This window comes from Netta rufina, assembly GCF_964035555.1.
Source record: "Netta rufina genome assembly, chromosome: 2".
Lineage (NCBI taxonomy): Eukaryota > Metazoa > Chordata > Aves > Anseriformes > Anatidae > Netta > Netta rufina.
In genome coordinates this window covers 125833144-125846780 of record NC_140124.1, presented here as the reverse complement: position 1 = coordinate 125846780, position 13637 = coordinate 125833144, and the positions used below count along the sequence as shown (strand labels likewise).

At 38.0% G+C, this 13637-nt stretch overlaps 1 protein-coding gene across 1 annotated transcript in view; it reads right to left on the bottom strand.

Annotated features, from left to right (window-relative positions):
• Positions 1 to 13637, bottom strand: part of TERF1 (telomeric repeat binding factor 1) — a 24844-nt gene extending 11207 nt beyond the window's left edge. The window contains exons 1-8 of the mRNA XM_084282770.1: positions 13463 to 13637; positions 10316 to 10411; positions 8687 to 8817; positions 7380 to 7466; positions 5121 to 5270; positions 2306 to 2412; positions 590 to 649; positions 457 to 500 (exon numbers count right to left, since the gene is read on the bottom strand). Coding sequence (XP_084138896.1) covers positions 457 to 500; positions 590 to 649; positions 2306 to 2412; positions 5121 to 5270; positions 7380 to 7466; positions 8687 to 8817; positions 10316 to 10411; positions 13463 to 13628 — 841 coding nt within the window. The 5' untranslated portion in view covers positions 13629 to 13637. The remainder of the gene's footprint in view (positions 1 to 456; positions 501 to 589; positions 650 to 2305; positions 2413 to 5120; positions 5271 to 7379; positions 7467 to 8686; positions 8818 to 10315; positions 10412 to 13462) is intronic.

The window sequence follows — 13637 nt, the reverse complement described above, 5'->3', positions numbered from 1 at the left end:
TTTAAGAAAACAGTACCAGGATGATGCATGAACAGCCTAACCCTGCATTTTACTCTACAACTTCTTTTTTTTTTCTGTCAGACAGCCTCTTTCCTTCCGTCACCCCAATGTTATCTAGGTTGGGTGCCCAAAAGAGACAAGTCTTATTACTATGTCTACCTTCTTCTGTACAGAATACCATCTAGTAAAACAAAACAAGAAACACAGCATAACAGAAAACAGAGAATGATTTTGCAAAATTAATTGTCAGGGAACTTTAAAACATTTTGTAAATGCAGCAACACTCCACACATGCAGAAACCTGCAGACAGAAATCAGGAGTTTTCTTCTCACCGTAATCATGTTTGTAAGAATCCAATCATATTGGAGAACAGTTATCAAACCATCAACCCATTTGGAAAAACAATGTCTGACATGGCTTTATCTTGAAAGTATAAAAAGTAAGCTAACACTCACTCTGAAGAACGCTATGTGCTCTGAGTTTCCTCATAGAACGATGCCTGCAAAGAATACAGAACTGAAGTAAAAATACAAAAAAAATAATCATGAAGCATGTATGACCAGAAGCCACACAAAAAATCATTTTTACCTTGATTTTGCTGCATCTTCAGGTAACTGATTTGTAGTACTTGGTTGCTCTTCTGTAAATCTTAAAATAAATAAAAATAATTTCCTAGACAGCAACTTGCCATTGATGTGAATCAACAGTATTTACATTAAATAAAATCCCAAGATTTCTCTACAGAAACAGAGGCATACAAACGCTAACTACATCAATCTACTTACTTATAATGCTACTGCTAATACTGAAAGTCTCGAAAAACACAGAACTTGTTCATGTGAAATAATTCCTTCCAGAAATTTACAAAATTATGCAATTACAGAAGTAACTCCTTAAACTTTTCCATAACATGACATGCATTTATTTGAAGATATGATGCATTTCATTTATTTTATTTTACTTACCTTACTTTTTGTTTGTTTGTACATTCTACATCAATCAGTTTTCTTAACTAAATCATGCTAAGTATTGTAGGTATAAAACTGCAGAAACACAAACTATCCTGACCAAAAACCACAAAAACAAGTGGAAAAGCAAGTGGCAATAAACCTAGAATATCAGCATTACTTAAAGGACAGTCAAAGGGGTAAAAAGGTAAACATGTTTCAAGTTTCCTCAGCACTTCTTATAAAAGTATTTATTTTGACGTTTCACATTGCCAGAGTCATACCCTATGTTCTGTCTATGAAGCTACATATTTATTTATCATAATAGCAGAATCACTAAGCAAGTAGATCCTGCATTTAGCTGTAAGGAAAAAAGTAACACAATTCCCTTTCCCTGTTCTCTCTCTTCATCAGATGACCTATAGTCTGAAATTAAAGACTAAAACAAGCTCAATCAAGTGTAAAGGAAAACTTCTAAGAAGCATTCCAATGTTTTTATTGTTATACAAGACGGACAGCTGTTTAAACTGAAAATCATGCATCTTCAGCAAGTATTGAAACTCAGTGCCAAGCTATCTGATGTAAAATGCCAAGAATAACAACTACAGAAAGGCTAATACTTAAAAATAGAGAATAAATTAGTAATTCACTTTCTGTTGGAGAGTGATTTGGAATATAATGTCCTTCCTTCTACTTACTCTTAATTCTACAGGTTTCAAGTTACTATCCAAACATGTTCCTGCCATGGTTTTGTCTGGGACAGAGTTAATTTTCTTTGCAGAGGCTCACATGATGTTGTTTTGTATTTTTGATGGAAACAATGGTGCTAACACACAAATGTTTTTAGTTGTTGCAGAGCAGCATTTAGAGACAAAGACTTTTTATTGTTTCTTACGCTGTCCTGCCAGCTGGAGGTGCACAAGATGCTGGGAGGGTACACAGCCAGGACAGTTGACCCAGACTGACCAAAGGGATGTCCCACACCATGTGGCACTGTGCTCAGCAACAAAAACTGGTGTAAAGAAGGAGGGTAGGGGGGGACATTGGGAGTGATGGTGTTTGTCTTCCCACAAAGCCGTTATGTCTGTTGAGCCCAGCTCTCCTGGAAGTGGCTGAACACCTGCCTGCCAATGGGAAGCAGCGAATGGATTCCTTGGTTTGCTTTGCTTGTGTGTACAGCTTTTTCTTTGCTTACTGAACTATCCTTATCTCAACCCTTCGAGTTCTCACACTTCTACCTTTCTGATTCTCGCCCTCATCCCACCTGGGGTGAGTACGTGAGCAGCTGAGTGGCAATGAGCTGCCTGACAGGGTTATATCTCATCAGCACCTCAACACTAAAATGCTAAATACATACCTTTGTGTTGTTTCCAAATCATTTTCTTCCTCTTCACTGGCATTCACAGTTATATTCTGCAACACTACTGCTTCCAGTCCTTTAGACTCTACCCGTGCCATGGCTGCCTGTGAGAAATGGAATTGATGCTTCAAAATTATAGCAGCCAGTACATTAATTTTAATATAAGCTGCTATTTAGGTAAGTGTACTCTGCATTAGCTTTACTAACAGTACTTATTCCACAGACCCTTCAAAGGGTATTATCACTAAAGTAATTTGTTTCAGAACAATTGTAATGAGGTAGGTTGAAATCCATCAAAATCTTTATCAGCTAGTAATTCAGAGAAATTTTAGTCCAAGCCACAAGTAATATTTATATGAACTGAACATACTGATGATGTGTGAAATACATTGCAGAGATCAAGACTGCAAATACTACTGAAGTACTCTGAAGTCTTTTTTTTTTTTTTTTTTTTTTTTTAAGACTAGAGTACAAATTGAAAACGGACAGTCCTCACACATTCATCTAGTTACACTGATGTTAGAGCATGGCAAGATCAAGAATACTTACAAGACTTTCAAAGGTACGTCCAATCAAACTTTAAGCTTGCAAAACAACTTTTCCTGTATTCACAAAAAATATTTTAACATCCTATCCTGCCTAAATTATTTTAGCCACAAATTAAGACGATTCTTCCTCCTTTCCCAAGGAGAGGGTTCATTATTCTATAAAATTTCTAGAGTATTATGAGATTAGTACTTTTCCCCAAAGTTCCTCTTATCTACTGGATATAACAACACCTTAAAAAATCAGTCCATATGATGTCATTCATGCTACTTCGCCACTAATGTTCTTCTCTACTATCTTAAGGTCTACTTACCACTGAAGTGATATAAAAACTCTATCTGTGCACCATAATTACTAAGCAGAGCCAACCACTTTCTAACACTGTCTACACAACCCGAAAGGAGATCTATTTAGCAGTGCTCAAAGATGACTAAAAAGCATAACAGTTCAGTGTTGACAAGTTCACTGCAGGCCCAGAATGAATTCTCTTTCTGCTTAGCCAGTTGCTCCCATTTTTCATCCATTTATTCTTTTCAGGGCTTGATTTTGCCTCCTGTTAGTTTTCTGTCATCTGTCCAATTTTCAGTCTTCTTGAAATCTTAACTTGTCCTTCACAGTAACTTGCGTAATCTCTCAACTTTTGTAAAAAAACAGATAATGTAAAAGCAGTCTCTATTTCATTAATTCAAACATGAAAATACTGAAAGTTTTTTCCTGGTTACAGAATACTTCCACTCCCAGAAATTCCATAACTGCTCAACTTACCACATCTTTCAGCTGTTAATTTTCAAAATTCTGTCTTTACAGTTGTTGATGGTACCAAAACATGAGTGTAAGAGAGAATATGCTTCCATATAAATAACTTGTAGAAAGGATTTAATTTAAAAAATTGACTAATAATGCATTTTAAAACGTAACAGTAACTTTCAAATTGTACTTCTCCCTAAAACTAGTTCTTTTTAAGGACTACTAAGTTATTACACAGAAAAAAATTATAAGTATTCCCTGACTGATCCTATTTGGATGGTCTTTTTTTTTTTTTTTTTTTTTGCATTGAAGTATCTGCAGATTGTTCTTAGGGTAGTTTACCTCTAAGTTTCTTGAAGTGCAAGAATTTCATCAACAGTAGGAGCTGCAACCTTGTAGATTCCAGGCTTGATAGTAAGCTAGAAAAGGCAGTCTAGAGAACAACCTAGCAATACAGACCTTTTATATTTCCACATATGGCACAAGAAGAAAGAGTTAAAGCTAAGGTGTTTTTCTATAGAGAACACAGTGTACACTGCTGGGAAGCAGTTATTTGTATTGTACAGAAAAGAGTGAACTCTTTACACCGTGCTATCCTCTACATCCTGGAGTTAATTCAGGCTGAAGTAAAAATTTTTTAGAAGTAAGAATATTGCAACTTTGGTGCAGACAGTAAGAAGGATGTGCATACAGGCAGTAGGGAAGCAACACAGAGCCCAGGAATGGAGGTATGCAGGTATGGAGTTTGGGGCCTTCTCTGACATCTCCAAACCTCTCTCTCTTCTTAGATTCAAATAAATTGCTTTGAAAAATAAACTTGAGGACTGGCAGCTGAGTAAAAGCTACTAAAAAAAATATTTCTCATATTATACTCTGAATACATTTGAGAGTTTCTCTAGTCTCTCTGGTAATAAAATGAAAACCCCAAAGGAACTTCAAGTTTGTTTATTTAGAATTTACCTCTTATTACCTTTAGATGTCTGTGTTTTTGTAATTGAGTGACTCAATATTCTTTTATAGTGAGTAAACATATGGGAAATTCTTCACAATCCTCCTGAAGATGAACTGCAGGAGGAATGTTGTTCTTGCCAATTTTAAATCACTTTTGAGCAAGATGGGTTTTAAGGAGCTTTTTTTATTTGCAGGAAAAAGCAGTAAGAGTTTTCAATCTCTAACTCCTCTGACATTCCTAAAGCTTTTAAACACATTAACAGGTCTTGATCTTTCACTGTTAATTTAAGAAGTCTTATAGACTTAAAGAAGGCAAAATAAACATGAAATATAGTTACATTATCGTTCAAGGAGTTCTAAGATCAGAACTGGTCCTCTTCCTCTGGAGTCTTATTCCTACCAACTTTCTCCTAATCATAAATTCAACTTTTTTTTCCAATTAATAAGATCAGCCATAGGAAGACAAAGCTTTCCTTTCATCTAAGGCAGTAACTGAACCTAGTGTAAACAGTTTCCTTGAAAGTATGCATCTCTTTTGAAATAAGTTTTTGAAAATAGTTTGACATACCTGTAGTAAGAAGTTTTTTTCATTTTCTTTCATGAAATGTTCGACGTAAGACTTGACTTTACTTATCAAAAGGTCGTAATTGAAGCTTTGGAGAAGGGGAATATATGGATCTTTGCTTTTGATTATGGTTGCCAGCTTCACTCTTAAAGGCTAAAAAAAAAGCACATTTTCATGTGTCATATATATACATATATATATGTATCTTGCAGTAATCTTAACATCTATGATAAATAGGACCCACACAAAGCTAAAAAAGATCGTCATGTAGTTTTCTGAATAAATTCACACTACAGTTTGAAAGGGTTCTACTGTGAACTAGGCACAATGCCAGGAGTTTGCTTTGTTTACATGCTCACCAAATATTAGGTGTAACTTCCCAGAGATGCACACTTTCATTCCATTTATGAATAACCTTGAAAGCAGTGTGGTCAATGGAGCAAAACGTACACCCAGAAAGGGCCACTCATTACTGGGTTTCTTTTCTCATATACTGCCTCTGCAGACTGACACTGAAACAGGTCTACAGTGTTCAGGAAAAGGACTACTTAGTACAGCAGCATTAAAAGCACAAAAGTACTCATAATTAATCACATTATGTTTGTCTACCAACCACTCTGAATCATGCAGAGAGCAACACAGCCAGTATCTAACTTGTGCACAGGCTGCACTCATGTTTACCAACTTGAATACTACTATTACCTCAGCCTACATCAGTGCAAGGCCATCGAGGCCCTGGAATGTGTCCAGAAAAGGGCTACAAAACTGATGAGGAGCTTGGAATCCAAGTCCTATGAGTGGCTGAGGGAATTGGGGTTGTTTAGTCTAGAGAAGAGGATACTCAGGGAAGACCTTAGTACAGGCTACAACTACCTGAAAGGAAGGTGTGAGGAGCTGGGGGTCCACCTCTTCTCACACGTAACTATGACAGGACTAGATGGAAGGGCCTCAAGTTGCACCAGGTGAGAATAAGGTTATAAATTAGGAGACATTTCTTCTCAGAAAGAGCAGTCAGTTATAGGAACGGGTTGCCCAAGGAGATGGTGGCATCACCATCCCTGGGGGTGTTCAAGGAAAGGTTGGGCATGGTGCTTAGGGACGTGGGTTAGTGAATGACATTGGTAGTAGGGGGATGGTTGGACCAGATGGTCTTGGAGGTCTTTTCCAGCCTTAATGATTCTGTGATTTTCTAAACAGATGAATCTTCTGAATCAAATAATCTGAATCTGTTATACATGTACTACTATTTACATAGAACAAGTGTTCTAATATACCAGAGGAACATACAGGCAGCATTTTTGCCTGTCTTCTTTTCACCTGCAGCCCTTGCCTTCCTTTGTTCTTTTTTTCATCCTGTTTTCCTCAAGGGTGTAGCACACTGTGAGGCATCATGTTCTGCCTCCACAAAATGCAAGGGTGGGGAAAATGAGGGGATTGTCAGTACTTCTATCTTTTAGCTGATAAATGAAGAACAAGTAAAGAAGGACTTATGCAAGCACTGTACACATTCAAAAGAGAGGTCAAAAGTCTATATACAATCTGCTTCTTTCTTCTATTTTTCAGCTTCCTATAAGCAGTCCCCATTACCGCAATGGTCTATAGGTTGCTGAAGTCATTACTATAAGTGGACTTAGGGTTTTCAGCAAATTCAGGCATGTGCATTAGCTATTATTTTAAACAGACATGCACTTAGACTTGCATCTTCATGAAGCAATGACCATCAAACCAGGAAGGGGCCTGGCCCTGATGTTATCTGGTCCAGAAAGAGGCATAACAACATCCACTCTGTAATGGATGCTAATGACCCTTCCTTCCTTCTGGTGATTCAGTCTGTAGAACACTAACCAATGGAGAAGACAAAGACCACGCTGCAAAGGCTCAGAAAAAGTCAACAGCCCAATTAGAGCAGTGGCCCCACCATTTCTTTACCAGCGCGATTATACTGTGAAAACTGCAGCATCATCTTCCCAGAATTCCTCATCTCTCATTCAAAGTGGGAAAGGAGATTAAGTTTAGACCGCTGCTGCCCACAGTGAAGAACAAATGCTGCTAAAAGCAATCATTTACTCCCCCAAATCATGCATTATTTCTATCATTTCCCTTTCTCCAAATATTCTTTTGCACTGAGAGCTGCCACAGGTATGAAAGTGATTGCGCCTAGTGGAATTAGGATAAAGATATGCAGGTAGCATTTGCCACCCTTGGGAAACTGTTCTCTTCTTCTCCCCTAAAATAAGAAAAAAAAAAAAAGCACGTTACTACCTTATCTGATTCCGAGTCTGTAAACATCCTTTCAAGAACTTCAGCAGCCTCCTTAAAATATCCTTTCTCCATATGGACTGCTACAACCTACAAGCAATATAGTTACACTTATAAAATAAGCTGAAATACATTTCGCCTGAAAAAGAACAACAAAAAAACACCACCACCACAAAAAAAATTGGAGGTCACACTTCTGTGATTTTGTGAGACTTCCAAAATCCTGAGATCTATACATTTAGAAGCATGACCAACAATTATTGAGTTATTACAGTTAGTTCTGAAATAATATTAAACATCTTGTATAAAGAGCGGGGATTTAAAGACAAATCCGATGCACTGATGCAAGTTTTCCCTTACTTACCTTTTTCCTCTCCCTTACCATTACTTCCATCTTCCCCTGAAGGACATTTTCAGTCTTAACAGTTGTGAAATATCCCTCGTGCAACTAAGTAGAGTGCTCTCATTTGCAACAGTAATAAAAATGTCAAGTGGTCACATTAAACGCAGTTAAAAAGAGGACATATCCAATTCAGCATTGCACATAAGTTGTGATTATGCATGTAATATTTCAAACAATGATTCAAAAAAAACCAACAAAACAACTGGTAATTATTTCTTGTTAAGCGCAGATATTTTGTAGCTATCTCCAAATAAATAAATAAAAAAAACACTTAGAAGAATGAATATAAATTGTTCTGTCTTAACTCCAGTTAAACAGCACGTCCACACTTAGTTCTATCACGTTAGGAAAGAACAGCAAAATGGAGTTGTTAAAGTGTTTCTGAACATATAACAATTTTATCACGGGAAAGTTTGAGTTTTAAGAAAATTCAGAGCAGGTCAAGATTTTTTTTTCCCCAAGCGCTTTTAATCTCAAAACACATTTCTCAAAAAAAGAAAAAAACAAACAACCACCACCATCATTACCAGGAACAGGTAAATTTATACATGTTTCTCACTGAAATTAGAAGTGTTATAATATAGAGAATTACTCATAAGCCAAAAAAACTCATCTGAAAGTAAAGCTATTCAAGCTATATTTTAAAGCTCGATATAAATGTTTTGAAATTGATATCTCAATTGATATAATTTTTTTTTTCCAAATTATCCCAGTTTGAAATTCTTTCAAAACCTGCCAAACAGGAACCAATCTAGATAGGGAAAGGTTTCACATACAGCTTTGTTTATACTGTAATTGGAAACAGGACAAACTCGGAAAATTCAGTTTGGATTGTTCATAGCCCAAGCTCCGTTTTAGCAGAATGAATAGCTAGCATCCTGAAGTGTTTTGAATAAATAACACAGACCTGAATTTGAATCAAGCGACGAATATCTTCATGAAGCTTATCAAATTTACTTTCTTCCCTCTCAAGTAAAGTCCAATAAGACAGCGCAGATTCCAAAGGTGAAATTCTTGGATCCTCTTCAAAATTGCATTCTTAGGGGAAAAAAATAGAAATTGGTATTTAAAACAAAACTTAAAGGAGGAAGCTAAGCATATTTCATTATGTATACACAATGAAGTCCTATGTACTATAAATCACTACAAATCCTTTCTCCTCAAATAATTTTTAGTCTCCTTTTTCAGGTGTGTTTAAGAGACTTGAAGGAATCTTCTCCTTTTTAGAGCCTCTTTCTTCCTGATGTTGCTAATAACAATATTGTTGCATTTTTAAGAAAGATTATGCATCTTCTACTTATCATTCAATTAAAATGCTACTTGAAATAGTGCTAAGTTTAGCGTTATGTATTGGGGATGGTATTAATAATACTTTTACAACAAGCTTGGCATCAATTTTCATAACATTTAGTATTGCTGCTTTGGATTTGTAACAAAGCACAATCCTGATCTCTCTGTATTACCATGTCTTAACTTTTTGTTGTATTTGAACAGGTTAAAGTGAGAGGGAAATTCAAACAACGTAACACAGGACTGTTGACTGAAAAAGCAGAAGCAGCCATGTCATTGTGCTAATACTAAGGTTTGGGAACACTCTCAGCAAGCAGGATCAGTGACCAGTTCCAGACAAAACACAGCCTATGCATGGTTTGGGTTGGAAGGTACGTTACAGATCATACACTTCCAACCCCCTCGCCATGGTCAGGGACACCTCCCACCAGATCAGCTTGCTCCAAGCCCCAGCTAAACTGGCCTTAAACAATTCCAAGCATGCAGCATTAAATTAAAGCAGAGTAGCTGCTTTTAATTTTATAAAAATAAGTCTTTGTGGCACTTCTAGGCTAGAATACACCTTTGTTCTTCAATGCTCATACTGGCAAGACTGCTTTTAAAAATCTTAAATCTCACTAAGTTTTATGAAGCAGCAAAGAAGTTAAGTCTTCCAAAAACTTGTGCATGGGCACAGAAGCTGCTCAGCCAAATTAGTGAGTTGTGGCTAACTTACAGCCAAACAAAAGACACTACACTGAATAAAAATCCCAAAGACAAAATGCCAGTCTAAAGTCTTATGACCTTCTGTAAAAAGAAAGGCCATTAAGCTTTTCATCTGTATCTTGCTCCTACTGTCTGTCCCACTTTAATTTCTAGATTTATAATTGCAGAAAGAAACGCCCCCTCTGCACTTTACAGATATTGCTTACTAAGAGCCAGTCAATCTTCTCAAGTATATTTATTTTGTCGATGCTGCTGTGACAGAAAGACCCACTATTTGACCAGCATAAGCACATGCAGCATATAAGCATTCAAACTTTGTGCAATAAAATCATCACAGGGTAATGCCAGTCCTGCATATAGCTCAGGTGCATGCGGAACACTAGCAGTCTAAGTGCAGAGATTTCAGCCATTTTATATACATACATACACACACATTAGAAGCAATGTGAAAGCATATCTAATACACATCTGTGCAAGTTCATTCAGATCTACTTAAACAGCAAGTGGCCAAAAAAAAATAAAAAATAATCAGAGTATTTACCAAGTTTCTTTCCATTTGCAATTCTTATCAAGAGCTGACAGAGGTACACCATTTTTTTCTGATGTGTAGCTATTTTGGAGAAGCCATTAATAACAGCTGGAAAAGAAGGGAAAAAGTTAAGTCAGTCTTGCTCCAGCAGTGCCACAGTGTGGCTACAAATATACTAGACAATGCATTATCAGACTAAAGATGCTTCATCAGATCCCTAATGAATTAGAAATTTAGCAGATTATCAGTTAATGTTCTTCCCTGTTCTAAGAACACAAGTCATATTTAAGCACTTGACCATAAAAATGTATTCCTCTTGCAGTTCGCAACAGTAGTTTAGAAGTGGCAAGATGCATCACCTTTTTTTTTTTTTTAAAAAAAAAAAATGTACTAACTTTAAAAAAAAAAAAAAAACAACAAAAACTTAACACTACAGTATCTTACATAAACAAATAAAAGTTTGTTTTGCTCACTAGCTTAGCAGAAAAGACCGACAACTATCTGCTCCAGAGAACATTTCCATGGAGTGCCCACCCAGCAGAGCCCCAAGCAGACTGTTAACACTTACAGCGTTGCTGTGGCAACTGGCAGACCAAACGCAATAAAGCTACCAGAGCTTAGGCAGAAACCTAAACCCACAAGGGAAATCCTCCTCATGGGGTTGGAAGGTCACAAGGATTACTGTATATTTCAGACAGGGAGCTGCGGTGAGATTATTTCCATCGTGCTGATTACTGTGAACTTTACATTTTAACGTGCTGTATGCAGTAATTCATCTTCACAGCACAACATGGAAACATTCAAAACGAAAAGCAAAGAACCTGTCAAGCTGCTCACCTAAGACAGCTGCAGACTGAGCACCCTGTTTCAGGACGTTTCAGAGGCAGCCTAGCTAAAGCCATGATTGTGCAGCGGGGCATCCCCTGCATCATCCCCAGTTTTGCCCTGACACACCCAGAACACAACATGCATTGGTTTCCTTGCTCAGTAGCGTATGAGCATGCCCTAGGGAACAGTGGATAAGTATCCAATTACAAACTAATTAAGTAATCATGCAGGGTTTTCTTAATCTACTATCAAGCAGGATATTGTCATTTGGGCTTCAAAGAACACGTTTTCAATTCTGTTTCTGTGAGGACAGGTGATGCAAAAGCTCTAGCCAAAATCGGAAGTGAAAAAAAAAAAAAAAAAAAGCAATACTGCTTAGAATAGCAGTGAAGTGCCACTAATTTATGCATCTCCCATAGCAGGCAACACAGTTCAGCTTCAGTAAGTTTGGATGGTGAGTTTGTTGCTAGAGATCCCCATGCCCTGAAGATGGAGCCAGAGCTTGGGAGTTTCTGAAGCAGGAAGAAGGCTGCAGGTGAGCAATGCAACAGAAAAAGGAGCTCAACTTAGCAAGTGGCTTGAAATCATTCAGCTTTCTCTGCTCCTCCATTTGCTTTTATGGTGCACCTACACTAGTGTTAATTCAGGGAAGGGCTGCATTTTTAAACAAAATGTCCTGTGCTTCGGATTGTATCACAAAGCAGTCTTGATTACAGGCACTAAATTCCCTTACAGCTATTCCAAAGGAGAAGAAACCTTGTTATGTTTACAGAGTGAAAAATAGGTCCAATTATTCACAAGTAAAATGACAAATATTAATCGACGTGGACTTATTAAGCTTTTCTAGAATCTGTTTCTCTGTTAATTCATTTGTTAGAAGTGCCCTTGAATATAAATTGTTCCCCTCTCAATAGCCACTCAAATGTACTTAATTTCTTAGCTTTTCATTAGAAGATCTAGAAACCCTGTTCCATGTAGATACCTAAACAAACTAGTTCTGGTGACAGACCCATCAAAGCAGGATAAAGGTAGGCAAGGCACATAATGCTGCCATGCTGTCTTTGAACCACAGACTACCTAGACAGGTAAACTATTTCTACTTGGTAGTGTACTGAGCTGCATGTAAGTATTATGCATCTCCTAACAAAATAGCTCCTTTTACAGTTTTGCATTTGCTTCAGTTTAAACTGACTTTCAGGCTGACTGCCAACCAGTATTTCAGTAGGGTCTCATTTTGATGTATACAAGAGTAACAGTTGTATTCCCAACAATAACAAAACAAGCTTTTTCTAATGCAGTCTTATGGGTGCACATAGCTTTTTCCATAGATTATTACACTCTTGACTTAATAACCTTACAGCACCACCTCTGTTAATGAACTCTCACATTCCAGATTTTCTATTATTTCCCAGTTCCGTGTAACTTTGTATTCTGCACAAATATTCATTGTAAAAATTGTTTCTACTAACACAATCTCCTAAAGTCTTCCCATTCTCCTTGGGAGATATTCCAGTCTGCGCCTTGTCTCTGCTTCCCATCTGTCTTCATGAAATTTCATAGCAATTCTCCTACTGAGCTGCAGCCCCAAGGCTGAGAAGCACCATTAATAATTAAATCTAACAGCCCCCCATTTGGTGCATTTCATTATCTTTAGATTTCTTAATCTCACTGTTTCTCATATTAATCTCTTTACTATTCATTCTGCATACCATGGTATTCAGTTCTTTGCAAAAATTTAACCTATTACTATTCTCTTGGCCTTTTACTTTGGTTAAGAAAAAGAATCCTCCAAAGCTCTAACCTGGTACCTGATTTTTTTTTTTTCCCAACAGAAAAAAATCACTGTAAATCTATCAAATCTGACATCAAGACAATTTGTTCTATTAAAAATCCTCACTCTTAAGTGTTCCTCATTTCAAATACAAACTTTTCCATTCACAATCCAGCCATGAGGCTTTGTTCCACCTGCATCCGATGGATTCTAACTACTTCAAAACCTTTTAGCATTCTATCAGAAGCCAGGACGTAAACTCAGGAACCCGGTTTATTTAAGTTACCCTAACTTTTGCATCTCCTTACTAAAACCTCTTCAACCTTTCAGCAGCCCTGAGCCACCAGCAGCTGAGGCCTCAGGTTCTGTAACAGGACGGTACATACACCACGCATACTTCACAGCACCAGGGTGATGCAGCCAGGCCGAGCGGAGCCCTCCCTCAGCACCCAGCAGCTCGGCGGCTCCCCAAATCTCCTCAGCGCCGCCACCCGCCCCCGCTGAGGGGGCGAACCGATAGCCCCGTCCTGACGGGGAAGGGACGGGAGGAGCCCCCTCACCCTGCGCCACAGCCCTCCACCGCCTGAACTCGGCGGCGCGGCCCTCCACGAAGTGCCGGCACAGGCAGCAGCAGCTCAGCTCCAGCACCCAGCCCGCCGCCACCGCCTCCGCCGCCGCCGCCAGCGCCACGCGGTCCCCTGAGCCGCAGTCGGCCTCGGCCGCCATCTTGGAGCT